Genomic DNA, 17964 nt, shown 5'->3' on the forward strand with positions numbered 1-17964 from the left:
AGGTTTTCTTTTGTTGGGCAGAGAAGGTGTGAGAAGGAAAGAGAAGAGACAGTTAGGAGAGAAATTCAGGGTATTGAGAGTGGAATATATGCTGTTTGGGGGACATATTTTGAGACTTTTTCGGAAGGTCATAAAGAGTTTGAAAGTACAACCCAAATCAAGGTTACCAAGGAGGGAGAGAGTAACTCTTTTTCTGTCCGCCCTACTTATTCATTTAGATGTCTCTAGGACTCCACTCACACTATTTTGGGTTTTGTTTGTTTTTGCAGTGCTAGGAACTGAACCCAAGGTGCTACGCATGCTAAACAAGTACTCTGCCATTGAACTACATATACCCAGCCCCACTTCACATTATTCTGTCTGACTTGTTTTTTCCCTATGAAAGGACCAGCTACCATTCCACCGACCGGGGGAAAGTGCAGCCAGCCTAGTGCCAGGATAAGCCCACTCCAACACCCCATCTTCAAGACAACCTACCAGTGAGAAGAGGGCAAGGGGCACAGGAAGGGGCCCAGTATGGGAGGCAGAAGTGGAAATGTTAAAACTGACCAGGCTATCAGTAGAGCACCTCCCCTTGCCATTCAAGCCCCAAAGTTCAGCTTCCTGTTTCCCCAGCACCAGGCCTCTGGGTCTCCCTTCCCATCCACTGTACTACCTTTCACCACTCCCTACTCCCAACCCCAGCTTTCACTTCCAAGTTCTCCTCCCAGACCACAGTCCTAAAAACCCAGAATTTAGACTGGAGTCTGGAAAAAATATAGAATCTTTCCTTTCTAAGTTCCATTTTTATGAGCGTGCCTGAGCCGTTAGTGTCAAGTTTCTTGTGTGAGGGTGGATAACCCTTCTGATTAATGAATCAGAGAAACTGAGGCAGAAAACTCAGGAGAGGACAGAGACAAAAGGCTTCTCACAACTTACTCCTCTTAACACCCCCAATGCCTGATCTTCTGGGAAACCCGAGGATCTCCTCTTCGGACCCAGTCCCTAGATCGCCCAGTCCCTAGGTCGCCCAGTCCCGCCCCCTCCTGTCCCCTCCCCAGGTTCAGGGCGGGGCAGGCCGGTGAGTCAGCGGCTCCCTGATCCAGCTGCGGAGGGGACAGAACTGGAAGAGTTAGGTGTGGGGTTCACCTGTTTGGTGGAGCAAGTGGGTCTGATCGGGCTCGTGTTGGCTGAACGGTCAGCCCTAGGTCTGGAGAAGAAAATCCCCGACTGTGAGACCCGCCTTCCCAGGCCCGGGCCCCTCCCAGTTCCCCCAGCGACGGCCGCTTCCTGGTCCCCGACGCAACCATGGCTGAAGAACAACCCCAGGTCGAATTGTTCGTGAAGGTAAGAACACCTTCTCTTTCCTTGGCCATCCTCCGAATTCCCGGAAGCCAATCCTGCCTTTTCCCCAGCTGCAGTCGAAATTCCCCAATTCCTCCTCTCTCAGACCCCAAACCCCAAGTCCACGTGTAATCTGGGTGGAGGGCGGGAGGTGGCGGGAGGGAAAGACAACTTGTAAGCCGGTAATGAAACTTCTAGACCCGATCCTGAAAAGTTTGTAGCAGAACAAGTTTCCAGAAGCCTAAAGGAGAAGAAAGTGGAGAAAAAGGAGTTTCCAGGCGTGAGATTGGGATGGGTGGGGGTGCGAACTGATGGAAGGGCAGGAGAGAAAGCGGTCTGCTGGAGCCCAGAGGGGCTTGGGGAGAACAGAGGGGAGCATCTACTGGGACAATGGCTGCTGGAAAGATGGGGGGGAGAGGGTAGGGAGGGATTCTGGAAGAGGGTGTGTCTAGGGAGGCTTGGGAGTGGAGGAGGTAAATCGGCCAGAATTGGTGGGGTGGAAAGAAGGGAGAGGATAGCAGGAGGGCTGGAGGGATGATGAGGTAATACAAATATCCTCTGAATGGAAAGAGCTGAAGAGAGGAAGTGAGGAGGTGACAGTTTGGCAGTAGCTACCCAAAGACAGTCGAAGTAGAGATCAGAGGAGAGCTGAGTTGGTTTGGATATGGGACGTGTAGATGCAGAAGGAAAAGCCTCGCCCCCCACCCCAACTCTCTCCCTTCTGTGTGGGTGTGGATGAAGAGACTTGGTTCCATGGTATTTGGGTGTAAAATCTCAGGCAGCAGCGTTTCTTGTGTCTGTCTGGACCCCTCCCCTCCAGCATTGCCTTCTGTCCCCTGTCTTAGGACCTTGACTCTGCCCTTCCCTTCCTTTCTCTCCTTGGTGGTCTGTGTCACCCTGTTTGTTCATTCTTCCCCACCCTCCGCTTTCCTGCCTCCTTTTTCTTTGCTTTTCCCTTTTGTTCATCTGTCTTTGTGTTTTCCTGTTTCTCTCTCTCTCCTTATTCGCTGGTTTCTTAGTCATTCCCTCTCCCTGGGCCCCAGGGAAGTCAACTCCAGCCTGGGTCCGCCCCTTAGGTGTGGTCCCTACCTTACTTTCATGCTGGCCTCTGGGGCTATTTTTACTCCTGGGTGAAGCTATGCTGGTATGGATTTTGGCCCTATGTCCAATACAAGAATTATTGGTAGCCAGAGGACTTGTACTGGAGAGATCTAGAAGTGGGAATGAGGGCGTTAGTGGGCTGGAGAGGTTCCCTAGCAGCTCAGGCCTTAGCTTCGCTGTCCCTGCCCCCACTTCCTTAGCAGGAAGGAAGCTGCTGAGGCCTGAGACACCAAGAGATGAATCAGTCTCAGCCCAGGGGGAGGTGTCCCTTGGGGGATGAGGTCACTACTTGCCAATTAGAGAGTAGCCCCCCTCTACAGGGCCCTCCATATCTCTAGAATAAGGCTCAGGACCCCTTGAGTTCCCACTCAGTTGTCAGAAACAGGTTGAATGGAGATGTAGTAAATCAATTCTGGCTTCCAAACCCCACTCCATCCTTAGAGTCCTTAGACTCAATTCAGGAATCTAGGGCCCTAGCCTCTAATTCTAGCCTCACCAAAGTCCCATACCCTTCCCTCTCTATGATTTAGACCCTCCACGTTCTCTAAGACCCATTCCCTCTGCCTCTTCCTGCTTGTGCTTAATCTCTGGAAACTAGAAGCCTGCCTTTGCCAAAATTTTCCCATTGATCTGCCCTAAATTTGATCTAGGCCAGCTCTGATAGCTTATAATAGGGGAATAGAGCATAACTAGGAAGATAATAGCTGGTCTGGGAGTAGGAGGTGAAGAAAATGGCCTGGGAGGTGTGGGGTACACCAGACCTAATCTTAGGATGGGGATTGCTTTTCAGGCTGGCAGTGATGGGGCCAAGATTGGAAACTGCCCCTTCTCCCAGAGACTGTTCATGGTGCTCTGGCTCAAGGGAGTCACTTTCAACGTCACCACTGTTGACACCAAGAGGTGGGCCTACTTCTGTTTTTCTAAATACCCCTTGAATACATGCATGTATATGTGTACACACATACTCAGGCCTACCTGAGTCCTTCCATCTTAAACCTTTTCCCTCTCCACCTGGAGCCTTTTTCTCTTCCCACATTCCTCTATCTCCTTTCTGGCTCTCCCTGACCCCTTTTTCCTACCCTGATACCTGGCCTCTTCTCCAGGAGGACTGAGACAGTGCAGAAACTGTGCCCAGGAGGGCAGCTCCCATTCCTGCTGTATGGTACTGAAGTACACACAGATACCAACAAGATTGAGGAATTTCTGGAGGCTGTGCTGTGCCCTCCCAGGTATAGGAGTACTTGGAAAGGGGAGAGGGGGAACTGGAAGACTCTGGAGAACTGAGAGTTTGAAAAAATAGAATACAGAGATGGTGATGGGGCTGGGGCAGGGGAGATAGATAACAAAGCCTCCTTCTATGAAGGTATCTTACCTTGTTTCTCTCATTGGCTTTCAGGTATCCAAAGCTGGCAGCTCTGAATCCTGAGTCCAACACAGCTGGGCTGGATATATTTGCCAAATTTTCTGCCTATATCAAAAATTCAAACCCAGCACTCAATGATAGTGAGTTTTGTGGATCAGAGGCCAGAAGACTGGGTCCTGGGGGAAGGGAAAACACCCAAGGGTTGAGAGGCATTAAGGGCATTTGGAAGTTCAGGTTATCAGGAAGATGGAGTAGGTGTTGGAAAAATCTCTTCAGCCTTCCATTTTTGCTTTACCTCTTTGTCTCCCTGCATTCTCAGACTACCTGAGCACAAATCCAGCTAGTTGTATGACTGAACAGTTCACTTAGCCTCTTTGTAAATCCATTTCCAGATCTATAAAATGAGGATAATAATACCTATTTCCTGGGTTGCTGTGAGAATTAAATGAGTTTTGTTTCTGAAGGGCTTAGACTTGGGGGCTGGGGATATAACTCAGTGGTAGATCATTAACATGCTCAAGGCTGTCAGTTGAATCCCCAGCACCTCTCACCAAAAGGGGGGGGGGAAGTGCTTGTTCTCTGTGTTACTATATATTAATATTTGGTATTATTATTTTGTACTGGCCTTGCATTATGTCCCCCCCTCCCCCAGGGTCTTCTTGGATAGGCTTTCTCAGTCTTCTGGTATTCTAATCAGTTCCCTCTCTTGCACAGATCTGGAGAAGGGACTCTTGAAAGCCTTAAAGATTTTAGACAATTACTTGACATCCCCCCTCCCAGAAGAAGTGGATGAGACCAGTGCTGAAGATGAAGGCATCTCTCAGAGGAAATTTCTGGATGGCAATGAGCTCACCCTGGCTGACTGCAACCTATTGCCAAAGCTCCACATAGTACAGGTGAATGGTCACTATGGGAGGAGAGGATGGTAGCTGGGGTGGCTCTCTAAGGGGCTTCCACATGACAGTCACTTCCCATGACAACAATTTGAAGGTGATTTATTTCATAGCATGTTTTTCATAGATTGCTACCAAGGTGGACAAAGTTGCTACCACCCCAGTGACAAAGTCTAGTCCCCAGCAGTCATTGCTGACTTGACAATTACATTCCATGAGACAAGCCATGGGTGCACATGCCTTAGCCAAGACTAACACATTCTGGTATTACTTTCAAAAAGTCTTCCTATCTCTGTATTACTGCCAGATCCCCAGATAGACAAAGCAGGCTTTTCCTAAGGCAAAGCTGTAACTCTTTGTAGCTTCAGACTCCACTTCCTCTTAAGGAAGTTGAAAACTTCTGCTTCCCATGTCTTTATTATAGCCTCAAAGCTGTGGTATAGTTTATAAAACATGGGCCCAAAGTCAGTCTGCCATACAACTGAGTAATGAAAATCTGTGTACTAGTCATTGAAAGACAAAAGATGTTTGGCAACTGGTCCATGCCTTTTAAGAGATGAAACCTAACAGAACATAATATTAACATTAAAGTTATGAATAATACATGTCTAAAAGTCAAATGAAAAATAGAGACAAAAATCACTGGAACCAGGTGCAATAGCACATGTCTGTCAACCCCCCAACTTAGGAGGGAGGGATCACAGGTTTGAGGACAGCCTCAACAATTTAGCAAGACAGTCTCAAAAAAATAAAAAGGTCTGAAGATGTAGCTCTGTGGTAGAGTGTCTCTGGGTTCAATCCCCAGTACTGACAAAAAAAAAAAAAAAAAAAAAACAACCCACTGTGGAAATTCAAGTTAATTCCTCTCCCCCACCCCTTTAATACCAGGGATTTAACCCAGGGGCGATCAATCACTGAGCTACATCCCCAGCCCTTTTTAAATTAACTTATTTTTTTTTTTTTGGTACCAGCGATTGAATCCAGGGATGCTTAACCACTGAACCATATCCCCAACCCTTTTTAAAATAATTTAGAGACAGGGTTTCATTAAGTTGCTGAGGCTGGCTTTGAACTTATGATCTTCCTGCCTCAGCCATGTGTGTGCCACAGTGCCTGGCAATTCCTCTTTTTACTTATCTTCCCTGGGGTTTACATTTTGGTTTCTCTCCTCTTCCCATCTCCAGGTGGTATGTAAGAAGTACAGGGGATTCACCATCCCTGAGGCCTTTCGAGGAGTTCATCGATACTTGAGCAATGCCTATGCTCGGGAAGAATTCGCCTCCACCTGTCCAGATGATGAAGAGATCGAGTTGGCCTATGAACAAGTGGCCAAGGCCCTCAAATAGGCCATTTCTGGGGCTCCCTCACCCCCGTACATGTTCTTTACAGAGGCCCAGGGCGGTTTCCACGTTGCTTCCCATGGACACACTCCAAAATGGCCAGTGGACAGAGAATCCTGGGGCACTTGTGCAGGACTGGGGGGAGGGGGGCGAGTTTGGGGGGTGGAAGGGAATAAGGGTAAGATTTTTATTGTGGGATGGAGTGGGTAGGACAACTTATTTCAGTAATAAAATACGTAGTGAAAATGTAGTGTTGTTTTTACACAAAACGGAGTTGGAGTGTAGTTGACACCAAATTAGGGGTGGGTCAGTGATCTTGAGCTCAGCGCAGAAGCCAGGAATTAAGGAAAGGGATATTTGTTCCAGGGCTTCCGTCTGTTTTTTTAGTGCCAGTCCAATACAGTGCTGTCTTCTGGTCCATGCCGCATTTGCTTCCTGGCCGATAGGGCTAGCCAGATCTGGGTGGGCCTGGTCCGCGCTCGGGGGGCGGTGCCGAGTTCAGGGAAGGGGGGCTCAATCCTGGTGGAATGGGCGCGGCATCGCAGAGCGGAATAGGCGTGGCCTTGTAAGGCTCCGCCCCGTCCCGCTTAGACAATGCCCGGGAGCCGCCAGACCCAAGCGCCCCCGCCCCGTCGTAGGACGTGAACTCGCCAACCCAGGGACCCCTCAAAAGCTAGAGCTCCCAGTCTCTTGTCTTGAAGACTAGGATTCCTTTGTATCCCTACCCTACCCTCTGGGGGTGGGGCCCCAGCCGAGATCACAGCGCAGCAGGAGTGACCACTGGAGGTGAGTCTGGGGAGATGGGTGACCCCTAGACCGTAGCTGGTATTTGGGGATACCGGGCCTGTGCCAGTACTGAAAGGAGTGTGCGGGAGGCTGGCTTTTGGGTTGGAGCTGGGCCGGGTGGACTTCGGTGGAAGATGGACAGGGGTACCGGGTCTTGGGGCCAGGAGTGGCGCCCGCGCCCCGGAACCACGCCCCCGTTTCCCCGCCTCCCGGATTTCGTTGTAGACCTCTCCCAGTCCTCCGGGACTAGGTCTGGTTTATACTGGGTCGCGCCAGGGACAGCGTGACTGGCCTGGGTGGAGAGAGGATGCTTAACTCCTTGGACTCTTAATTCTTCTCTCTCTTCCTTTTTTTCCCCTTGGGGCTTAAGGACTTCTTGTCTTGGGTCCTGATTCACTCCCCAGCTTTCTCCTCCTGCCCCATTACCCCTGTGTGTGGGTCCCTGGCCAGACTTCGGGTCCCTCCAGCTGCGAGCTGCTGAGGGTTAAGGGGGCGGGGCCGCCGCATTTTTGGGGAGTGAGCGCATCCTAGCGGCTGCCAAGAGGGGCGCCCAGCAGGGACCTTTTGAAGCCCCCGAACAGGGGCAACAGGTGTTTTGGAGATTAGGGATTTAAGACTTGTTCCATGGGCTCCTCTTAAAGAAGCAGACTCATGGGGTTGCAGTGTGGAGTAGGGTCCACCGAAGAGAAAGGTCTGGAGGGGGTGGGGAGGAGTGGGAGGGGCACCGAGATGGCAGGAGGAAGACCCTCTTAATCACCGTTAATCAGGCTCTCTTATTCACCCCCACGACCTTCTCTTCATGCCTCTTTCTATGCTTCCCCCTGTTTCTTCTTCCAGACAGGTGAAGTAAAAAGAAAACAGAAATCAGCTTGGCCGGAAAGGGCGTCTGTGTGGATGGGATGGGGACGCCGGGGGAGGGGCTGGGTCGCTGCTCCCATGCCCTGATCCGGGGTGTCCCCGAGAGCCTGGCGTCGGGGGAGAGTGCAGGGGCTGGCCTTCCAGCTCTGGACCTAGCCAAAGCTCAAAGGGAGCATGGGGTGCTGGGGGGTAAACTGAGGCAGCGACTGGGGCTACAGCTGTTAGAACTGCCTCCGGAGGAATCGCTGCCGCTAGGACCGCTGATTGGTGATACAGCCGTGATTCAAGGCGATACGGCCCTAATCACGCGGCCCTGGAGCCCGGCTCGTAGACCTGAGGTGAGCGCCAGGGTGGGTGTGTAAGGGGAAGGGCGAGAGGAGTTGGATGTCCGAGTTTGGGAAAAGAATTGGGAGTTGGGGTGTCTGAGCCGGCACTCTTCTCTTGCACTAAGGTTGATGGAGTCCGCAAAGCCCTTCAGGACTTGGGTCTCCGAATTGTGGAGATGGGGGATGAGAACGCAACTCTGGATGGCACTGACGTTCTCTTCACGGGTGAGGCTGGGGTCTTGTCACAGGGAAGCAGTTTGGGAGACCTAGGATGTCTCGGGCCTTGTTTTCAACTCACTCAGGTCATCAAACCTTTGTGGCCTTCCCGGGGGTTCAGGCCGGGAGTTTTTTGTAGGTCTCTCCAAGTGGACCAATCACCGAGGAGCTGAGATCGTGGCGGACACATTCCGGGTGAGGAGCGGTACCAGCCTTGGGAGGGAGTGGGGCGCAGGCAGGAGCCCCGGTAGCCTGAGGACTCCGTGAGGAGGAGGAAGAAGCCTGGGAGCAGCCTATGTTTGAGGGTATCCCCTCTCACCCCTCCCACGACCCTGAATACCCTCGCCTTTGCTCTCCACAGGACTTCGCCGTCTCTACTGTGCCGGTCTCTGGCCCTTCTCACCTGCGTGGCCTCTGTGGCATGGGGGGACCCCGCACTGTGGTAGCAGGCAGCAGTGACGCTGCCCAAAAAGCTGTCAGGGTGAGGAGGGGCGGGGTGGGGTGTGGCCAACGACCATGGGCGTGGCTCCAAACTCAGGAGGCGGGAGCTCCAACCCTAGCCTTCACCAAGCTGTCCATCTAAGTATGAAAGATCACCCAAGTAAACAGGTGGGATACATAACAATAGCTGGCAGGGAGCAGGGAGACTGGGAACAGGGATGATTAACTTGCTCTTCCAGAGTTTTAGGAAACTCCTTAAAGGTGATATTTAAACGGATTTGTAGGATGGATGGGACAGACAGGTGGGAGCTGGAGAAGGGCAAAAGAGGGTTACAGGTGAAAAGGACTGCATCTGAGTAAAGAGTACAAGATAGAAATTAGCAGAACACTGTCTGACATATTAGAACACTGTGTGACATATAGTAAGGACTATGTACTTGCTGTCACTATTATTCCACAAATAGAACTGTCCCAAGTCTTTAATAGGGCCCTTAGTTTGTGGTAGGATAGGCAAATTCAATTGTGGAAAAGCTCTGATACTTAAACACTTCCTCTTTCCTTTCTCTCAGGCAATGGCAGTGCTGACAGATCACCCATATGCCTCTCTGACTCTCCCAGATGACCCAGCTGCTGACTGTCTCTTTCTGCGTCCTGGGTTGCCTGGTGCACTCCCTTTCCTCCTGCATCGTGGAGGTGGGGACTTGCCTAACAGCCAGGAGGTGAGAGGGGTATGAGCTCCACCACCACTACCCACTACCAACAACAACCAATAAAAGAATTTTTCCCAGTGGGAGGAAGGAGGGGTACCTTACCTAGAAACCTGGGTGGAGCCACTATAAGGTGGCTGGACAAGGGTGACTCTAGACTCGAGGTTTTACTCCCTTCTCTGTACTGTCCCTGCAGGCACTGCAGAAGCTCTCTGATGTCACCCTTGTACCTGTATCCTGCTCAGAACTGGAAAAGGCTGGTGCTGGGCTCAGCTCCCTTTGCCTGGTGCTCAGCACACGCCCCCACAGTTGAGGGCCTGGCTTGGGATTCTGGGTGGCCAGCAAAATAGGAATTAGAAGGGGAAGGAGAGCTGGGCATGGTGGCACACACCTGTAATGTCAGAGACTCGGAAGGCTGAGGCAGGAGGATCACAAGTTTGAAGCCAGCCTCAGCAATTTAGCAAAGCCCTGTCTCAAAATAAAATAAAAATGGCTGGGGATTTAGCTCAGAGGTAGAGCATCCCTGGGTTCAATCCTCAGTACTGCCCCACCCCCAAAAAACCCAATAATAATAAATAATAATAATAGAAGGGGAAGGAGGATTAGATAGATGATAAGTAGGTAGTAGCAGGAAAGGGCCCCAAGATGGGGTGGGATGGGACATAGTGTAGGGAAAAGTATAGGAGCCACTGGGTGAGTCCTCTCTCAGAACCAATAAAATAGAATTGGCCTTTTAGATTGTGCTGTGGCTGGTCTTCCTGGGGCAAAGGGATGGGGCGGGGCTGAAACCTGAGCTGGTGTCAGTGCTGGAAAAGAGAACTCTTTCATTCAAAAAACCCTTGTTAAGCAGTTACTCATTGCCCAACCCTGTCCTAGGTGCTTGGGCAGAAGATGGGTAAAACAGAATTTGTATTGTGCACAGTCTGTCCAGGGCAGAAAAGGGAGTGTGTGGGTGGATCACTCTCTGACTATATCTAAATGTCAGATGATTCAGACACTGGTAGATTAACAGTCCACCTTTACTTGATAGAGAAGAAGAAATGACATTTTCAGAGACAATCATTTTCATTCACTCATTTACTGAAGCTTAGCAGTGATATCAAAAGGGTCAGTCTCCAGATGTCAGGGAACTTACAGTACATGAACATTTCTTACAAATTGAAATATAGATAGTAATGTAATAATTCACAGGAAGCTGTTTCTTTCTATGAGAAAAATAAGGGACTCTGTAAGGTATCAAAGTGTGTGCTGCAAAGGGCAAGGAGGTTCAGGAACAACTTCTCAGAAAAGGCAACACAAACTGAGTCCTGAGGATAAATAAGAATTAGCCAGGCAGGTAGTGGAGAGGAGAAAAAAAGGGTAATCCAGAAAGAAGGAATTACTCTGGACAGAGGCATTTTGGATGGCTGGGGAGATTTTTTTCTAAGGCTGGCATGTTGCGTGCACATGGAATGACAGATAAGCCAGAGAGTGCTATATCACCTTGTATCAAAAGCCAAGGTCCAGGGCTGAGGCTGTAGCTCAGTGGCAGAGTGATTGCCTAGCACTTTGAGGCTCTGGGTTCAATCTTTAGCATTACATTAAAAAATAAACAAATAAAATAAAGGCATGCTGTCCATCTACAACTACAAAAAATATTTTTTAAAAAAGCCAAGGTCCATGACCCAGAGCTGAAGCTTAAGGACAAAAATACCACAGTTTAAAAATAAGGGATGTCAGGAGCAAGTTAGTACTTGAAGAGGATCTCTGGCTTCAGAGGAGGGCAAAGCAGAAGTATGAGTTATGGATAACCCAGGAAGGAAATGAGGAGATTACATTCTGGTGACAGCACTAGACATGGAAAAAAGATTTGACAGTGACCTTAAGATAGACAAGACTTCATGGCTCATTGTGTGGAAATGAGAAATGAGGTCATATGACTCCAGGTTTCTGGCTTGGTCAACTGGGTTGATCAAGAGAGAATGTAAACAATAAATTGTGCTTGATACACTGTGCAAAATGCCTGGGGTCAGCCAGGCAGGATGTCCTAGATCTGGGATGCAGAGAGTTCTAAGTGTCTTTCTAGAGGTGCAGGCTGAGAATTACCTGCAGATAGGAGATTTCCAGAAGAGGGGTAAGGGGAAGAAAGGGACAAACCTAGAATGGTAGAGAATACCATGGGGATAGAAAGCAAAGAAAAAGAATCTAGAGGAAGATAAGAGCAGCAAAGTAAAATAACTTAAAGAAGGGGGTGATCAAAGGCCATGCCAAATGAGTGCTAAAAAACGTAGCCTAGGACATCAGAACATCACTGGCAAACTTGTGGAGAGTAGATAAGCAATTTCAGCAGATAAGTAGTGGAGATAGAAGAAAAAAGAAAGTGAAAAAAAGCAGATGTATGCTCCTGGTTCAAAGGCTTGATTCTGAAGGGAAGAGATAGGACAATTATTGGGAAGTTAACTAAGATATCGAGACAGGGTTTGATTCAGGTTTAGAGAGGACATCAGGGGCGAAGGAGACATGGAAGCTATAGGAAAGATGAGAATAACTGAAGGAGCAAGATCAGCAGCAGATATAGCCCAGAACCCAGGCCTTCAGACTCCTAGACATGCTCATTTCCATCCCATGATGCTTTCCTCTAGGTGAGAGATCAAGAGGGTGGGAATTATGGAGGGGTGGAAGCCCCCAACTACAGAGTTTGGAGTGAGGGCTTCCCTTCAAACTACAACTGCATAGACAGTGGACGCATCAGCAGGGACTACTGTGGACAGCCGACGGGGTCTCCTGAGGGCTCTATGGTCCAGATCAGCGTAGAGCAGGCTCTGAAGGAGGCAAGGGAGGAAGGCAGGATGGTCTCAGCAGTCTGACTCCCTTGAGATTCAGACCTACCTCTTGGTCCACTTTCCTGGGGGATTCCGTCCAGCACCTTTCCCATTCCCAAGTCCTTACCGGCTCCTGGTCCAGGTCCCCTGGAATCTTGGGCTCCTCCTCCTCCATGGGTCTCTGGGGCTCGGCTTTCATCAAAGGAGCTATATGGGGGGGACAGAGCTGAAGGATGGAGAGAAGGTGACCAACTTGTCTGCTCCCAACAGGGGCCCAACTCAGGAATTGAGGGGAGGGGACTGTACCAGTAGGAGAGGAAAAATGGGGAGGAGTTAGTCTTACCAAATGTGGGGAGTGGTGGAAGCGGAGGCGGGGGCGAGCGCCTGTAAAGGAGTATAAGAGTCTTTAATAGTCACCAATCTTGTTGCGCTGGTTCTCCTTGGCCGCAGGCGGCGCCAACCACAACCTTGCAACTTGCTCACTCTGACCAGCAAAACAACTTAGGCCCCTCCCACACAAAAAGTGCTGCCCACACACCGATCCTGTGGCGCATCTAGCTTCACTCCTCTAGTCATGCCCAGCTTGGTACACCAGCCTCCGGCCTCGCTCCCAAGTGTTGACCTCTTGCGTTCTCCAAACCATGCCTGGATCTCCAGATCTAGCTCTTTTCTTTGCGAAAATTCACGTTTCGCCCCTGCCGCCTCTGGTCAAGCCCTATTAAACCAGGCCCCGCCCCTGGTGCTCACCTGCGCAACCACCAGACCACGCCCAACGCTCCCAGTCCTAGCACCAGACCAGCGCCCAGCAACGGGACCAGGACTTGGGGATACAGCGACCCTAGGGAAACAGCGTGGCGGGGAGGGATGCAGACGTCAGGGGTACGACTACAGAGAGCTAGCTCTGTCGCTCAGCAAAGCTTCCATCCCTCTCCCCGGAGTGTGTCCGAGTTAACTCCACCGTACGTGTTGATCTCCACTTACCGTGCGTAGGCCCCTGGGCTCTGCAATCGGCCCTATCGCCCAGCACGTGAAGCACCGTACGACTCTCATCCTCGTGGCGTCCCCTGCAGAAAAATGTGCCCGAGTCCCCCGCACTCAAGAGCAGCTCCAGCCGCCGGATACCAGGGTCCAGAGAGCGTAGGCGGCCAGCGAAGGGCAGGAGTGGAGGCACAGTGGGGATCCCACTGGACGATGCCCACAGGATCGGGCGACGTCCCTTGGACAGACCTTTGCAAGCTGGGAAACTAGGCGCCCAAGCCCAGCGGATGGGGTGTGAGACCCCCACGCAGGAAAGATTCACCCGGTCTCCAGGGCGTCCATCCAGAGATGCTAGGGGAGGCGGGGGACGGTGGTTAGGACAAGTCCATGGGGCAGGTCGATGACACTGTCCCCACCCCATCTCTTTTTTTCACTCTGCCCTTCCACCATTTTGGATCTTCTCACACACTCGCGACTCCTCAGGTGTTCGCTTCCCCTGCCTCAGTCTTTCCTCACCATCACAACTTTCCCCGGAATTGCTTACCCCCCGGGTCCCCGTGGGCCCTCGAAAGCAGCAGAGGCAGTAGCTGCAGAACCAGGGCCATGGCTGGGGTGAGGTGGGGAGAGGCAGCAAGTGAATCAGCGGGAAGACCGGAGGGAAGTCTGGGGACAGGGACTGAGGTATCTCGGGACTGGGGGCTCTGATAAGAGCAGGGGCGGGGCCACCAATTCTTCCATCTCTTTAGGAATCCTCACAGGCAAACTCACAGCCCTAAAACAGTGCCCACTTAAAATTTGTAATAGGCTGTTTACACAGCACTCCTGCCTACTTAACTCCTCCAGCAGAGTGATAGCTGGGACAAATTCTGGAGCTCCACTGTCCTGAGTTCATATGTTGACTTTGCCATCTATGAACTGTTGGATGTGGGCAAGTAGCTTAACTGCTGCCTCTTTGCTCATCTGTAAATGAAGATGAACACACCTATTTCATACAGCATTGTGAGAACTAAAGTAATACCTGTAAAACAACTAAAGCAATGATGGACATAGGAACACTAAGTGCTCACCATTATTTTTACTACTTCTGTTCTTATTTTAGCTTCTATCTCACCTTTCTGTGCCCACGCTGTCCTTCCCCGCCTGCAGTACACCACCCAAGTCCACAAGTTTTGACTGGGGAGGCCTTTAGGAGCAGATGCAAATGTCCCACACCTGTTACTCCAGCAGCCTTCACTGGACTGGAGCCATCAAGATCACATCAAGCCCATGTGGAGGGGTGAGGTCCCTCAAACCTTTAGGGGGCCTGAAGCAGCAACTCTTTAGAAGGTAGGCAGCCTCAGTTCCCCTATCCCCAGGACATCACAGAAACCCTCCATGATGTCACAAACCCTTCATCCTGTGGTTGGGCTGGGGTGGGAAAGACCAAATGAGGGTTGAGTAAAGATTAATTCAATCCCTTCCATCTTTAATTTCTGCCTGCATCCTGGCCAGTGCCCCCCAGGGATCCAAATTCGGCAATCCAGCTTGGGCCACATTCCATTGTTTCCTAGGAACTAGCAGAAGCTGCCACTATGGTCATTGTAAATCATAGAGGCTTTTTGGTGACTCTCCTTCAGAGGACTAGACAGGGCTTTCAGCCGGGCATCCTGAAACCAAGAACCAAAATGGAGTTGGCCACCAGTGGCACTTCCCCTTCCCCTTCCCTCTCACCCATCCCCATTCCCCAGCCAGGTCTGCTCAGCCTCTCCCCATCCTTAGTCTTTTTCTCTGGTCAGCACAGTGTAAATAGGAAGGGAGGTGCCAGCAGAGGCAGAGAAGGGAGGGGCCTTGGGATTATAAATTCCAAAAAGGCCGTTCAACTCCCAGAGCAGGATCCCTGAAAATCTCTTGACAACGGCTGTGACTACTACCATTCTTGGGACCCTCACCATGAAAGGCCTTCTTCTGCTCACCCTGTCTGCTCTGCTCTGCTGGGTCTCAGGTAAGTACCTGTGGCCCCCAAGAACCTGGTTCACCTGTCAGGACCTCAACCTCCCTGCCCTGACTGTACCACCCATTAGTCATGATCCCAAAAACCCTCAGCCCCAACTGGCTCAGCTCTCCTATGTTTCCAGGACCAGATCTCTCTGTTACAGGCTCCTTGCACAATTTCTCAAGGACCCAGGTCTCCATCATCATATTCCTCCTCATCCCCAAGAAAGTGCCACTTTTCTCACCTGCGAGGGCTCCAGGTCTCTTTCTCACTCCAAGGTGCCCACTTCTTGGAAACTCTGATATCTAGTTCCCTGGCTTGCCCCATTTCAATCCACAATTCTCCTGGATCCATCTTACTGCCTTCTCTCACCTCCTGCAGACAGCGGGATGTGTCTTCAGATTTAAGCCTCCAGATCCAGGCTTCTTTCAGACCTCACCCTCTCCATCTACTCCACCCTGGATTTAGGTACTCAGCTGTGGCTCTTCCTAGTGTATCCTTGTTCCTCCCTGAGCTACATATTCTCACCCCTACCAGGGACACAGGCTTTCTGGATGGTTTCAGTAACTTCTTAAAGCCTTCTGGGGAACCAGGGAGTTTCCCCAAAGCTCCTAGGGAGGGGATGCCAGGGCCACTCACCCCTAGAGTGAGGTGGGTTTTATTTCCAGGCTCTCCACTCTTGGACTGACCTCTCCTTTGCCAAATCTTGCATGCCCATGCCTTGAATTAGCTGAAGCAGGAACACTGGGGGTGCCATCTTCTGTACCCACCCTCTCCTTTCTGGTAATCTGCTAAGAAGGATTCTGATGAAATGTCTCTCAGGTATTATTCCTTCTGCCAGAGAGCTGTAGTAAAGAGGACTCCATTCAGGACTGGTTCCTCCACCCACACTCTTGGCTGCCCCACAAGGTGAAGAGTAAATTGCTAAAGTTGGCCACAGGTGGCTTTCTTGAAGCCTCAAGTTCCAAGCCATTTTTTAAGGCATCATAATCCCATCATTTTTATTCTTCTTATTTCTTCCTATTTCAAGTCTCTATCCTCTCCCTCCTTTCCCCATTCCTTCCCCACAGTTTCCTCTCATTCCAGCTGTCCCCAGACGCATGTTTTTGTTGGTAGTTGTGCTCCTCTTGACTCATCCCAAATGGGGTGTGGTGGAGGAAGATATTTAGGGTGTGAGCCTTTCACAAAGAACAACTCCACCCTCACCTGTCACCCACTTGCCACTTTCACCGCATCACTCACCTGCTCTGTCCCATGGACCAAACAGATCAGTGCACCTATTTCATAGGCTCTTCTACACCCCCATTCCCAGTTCAGCTTACCCCCAGGTAGCTTAGACACCCCATGCCTCAGCCTGACCTGTTTCTCCCCAGCTGATATCCGCTGTCACTCCTGCTACAAAGTCCCTGTGCTGGGCTGCGTGGACCGGCAGTCCTGCCGTCTGGAGCCAGGACACCAGTGCCTAACAACAAATGTGTACCTCGGTAATATCTGCCTCTATAGTGGAAGAGGGACAAGTGGGACACTCTGTCTGGGACTGAGACCCAACCAGGGCTAAGACTAAGATGGAACAGAGAATTATAGCAATGATGACATTTGGCCAAAATGATTATATACCAGGCACTGGGCTTTTTTGTGTGTGCATGTGTGGTAATGGGTACTTTACCACTGAGCTACATCCAGTGCTTACCACCTCCCTGACTTTCTTTTTCTTTTTTCTTTCTTTCTTTTTTTTTTTTTTTTTAAGATAGGTTTTGCTAAGTTGCTGAGGCTGGTCTCAAACTCCCAGTGACTTGGGATTATTGGAATGTGCCACCGTGCCCAGCTTGACCTATGTCTTTATGTGCTCTGTTTCAATGAATGTTCATGACAATCCTATGATGTTGGTGTTAGTGTCAAATTGACTAAATACCCTCAAGAGAGATAAAACAGGCCCAAAGACCTCATGGCCAATCAGGATTGGGGTTCAGAATAAGGAGGTAGAGGAGTAAAATAGGCTGAGAAGAGATAAAGGGCAGGGCTGGGCAAATTTGCGAAGGAAGGAAGCCTGGGTGGGTGTACATGGTGGGGAGTGGGCATAGGTGTGCCAGGTGCCGATCCTAGCTGATCTCCCTGCCCACTCCACTCCTGCCTCTAGGAAAGATGTGGGTTTTCTCCAACCTGCGCTGTGGCACACCAGAAGAGCCCTGTCGGGAGGCCTTCAACCAAACCAACCACAAGCTGGGCCTGAACTATAACACCACCTGCTGCAGCAAAGACAACTGCAATAGCCCAGCCCCCCGGCCCACACCCACCCTGACCCTGGTTTTCCTCACTTCCTTGGCTGGCCTTGGCCTCTGGCTGCTGCACTGAGGCTCACTCTGTGGCTGTCCTTCCTCCCCACCTGCCTTAGCCAGAGCCTCTCTCCTTATGGCTCCACATCTCCTGTTTCCCAGAATGATCTTTCTCTGGCTCCCCTTCCTCTGAAGAGCGTTTCTCCAGTCCCTTCTCATTTCTTTAATGAGACAGTGCCCAGAGTGGTCTCCCTATCTATTTTTCCTAAACTGTACTCTCTGTTCTGTTTTTCCTGAGTCTTTCCCTTTAGACCACTCCAGATCCTCCACTGGCTCATGAAGGACTTCTACTTTGTCTTCTACACTCTGAGGTGCCCTCCTTGAGAGGAGGGATTGGGATCTGGGCCGGAAATGGGGCTTCTGTCCCGTCTCCAATGAAAGCCCCAGGAAGGACCTGATGACCTCACTCTATGGGACTGATTCACCAAACCCTCTACTCATCTTTTCCATTTTGAGTAATAAATGTCTGTGTCTAATAAATTGTGCATTCATTTTCAGAAGACTTTAAGTGTCAAACCCCCTCCCT

At 50.6% G+C, this 17964-nt stretch overlaps 4 protein-coding genes across 6 annotated transcripts; 3 read left to right on the forward strand and 1 right to left on the reverse strand.

The window, feature by feature from the left end:
• Window positions 1–1065: 1065 nt before the first annotated feature.
• Window positions 1066–6289, forward strand: Clic1 (chloride intracellular channel 1). Its single transcript, XM_027921896.2, has 6 exons — window positions 1066–1326; window positions 3215–3324; window positions 3528–3653; window positions 3821–3927; window positions 4502–4683; window positions 5865–6289. The coding sequence occupies exons 1-6, from the start codon at window positions 1288–1290 to the stop codon at window positions 6024–6026; spliced, it is 726 nt and encodes a 241-aa protein (XP_027777697.1). The 5' UTR covers window positions 1066–1287; the 3' UTR covers window positions 6027–6289.
• An 89-nt stretch (window positions 6290–6378) lies between these two features.
• On the forward strand, window positions 6379–10090 carry Ddah2 (DDAH family member 2, ADMA-independent). Its single transcript, XM_027921895.3, has 7 exons — window positions 6379–6806; window positions 7644–8002; window positions 8116–8215; window positions 8328–8401; window positions 8568–8687; window positions 9217–9366; window positions 9551–10090. The coding sequence occupies exons 2-7, from the start codon at window positions 7706–7708 to the stop codon at window positions 9665–9667; spliced, it is 858 nt and encodes a 285-aa protein (XP_027777696.1). The 5' UTR covers window positions 6379–6806; window positions 7644–7705; the 3' UTR covers window positions 9668–10090.
• A 326-nt stretch (window positions 10091–10416) lies between these two features.
• On the reverse strand, window positions 10417–13784 carry Mpig6b (megakaryocyte and platelet inhibitory receptor G6b). 3 transcript variants are annotated; one of them, XM_027921904.2, is made up of 6 exons: window positions 13678–13784; window positions 13137–13484; window positions 12903–12993; window positions 12499–12539; window positions 12283–12362; window positions 10417–12155 (listed from the first exon to the last, which is right to left on the reverse strand). In XM_027921904.2, exons 1-6 carry the CDS (start codon window positions 13736–13738, stop codon window positions 12051–12053), a joined length of 726 nt encoding a protein of 241 aa, XP_027777705.1. In that variant the 5' UTR covers window positions 13739–13784; the 3' UTR covers window positions 10417–12050. The 3 variants fall into 3 exon arrangements, with proteins under 3 accessions (XP_027777705.1, XP_027777707.1, XP_027777706.1); XM_027921905.2 differs by having other exon boundaries at window positions 12050–12155; window positions 12283–12381; XM_027921906.2 differs by lacking the exon at window positions 12903–12993 and having other exon boundaries at window positions 12283–12381.
• Window positions 13785–14210: 426 nt separating this feature from the next.
• Window positions 14211–17899, forward strand: Ly6g6c (lymphocyte antigen 6 family member G6C). The gene is made up of 4 exons (XM_027921927.2): window positions 14211–14459; window positions 15000–15114; window positions 16479–16589; window positions 17243–17899. The coding sequence occupies exons 2-4, from the start codon at window positions 15063–15065 to the stop codon at window positions 17455–17457; spliced, it is 378 nt and encodes a 125-aa protein (XP_027777728.1). The 5' UTR covers window positions 14211–14459; window positions 15000–15062; the 3' UTR covers window positions 17458–17899.
• The last annotated feature ends 65 nt before the right edge of the window (window positions 17900–17964 follow it).

This window comes from Marmota flaviventris, chromosome 6 (genome assembly GCF_047511675.1).
Source record: "Marmota flaviventris isolate mMarFla1 chromosome 6, mMarFla1.hap1, whole genome shotgun sequence".
NCBI lineage: Eukaryota > Metazoa > Chordata > Mammalia > Rodentia > Sciuridae > Marmota > Marmota flaviventris.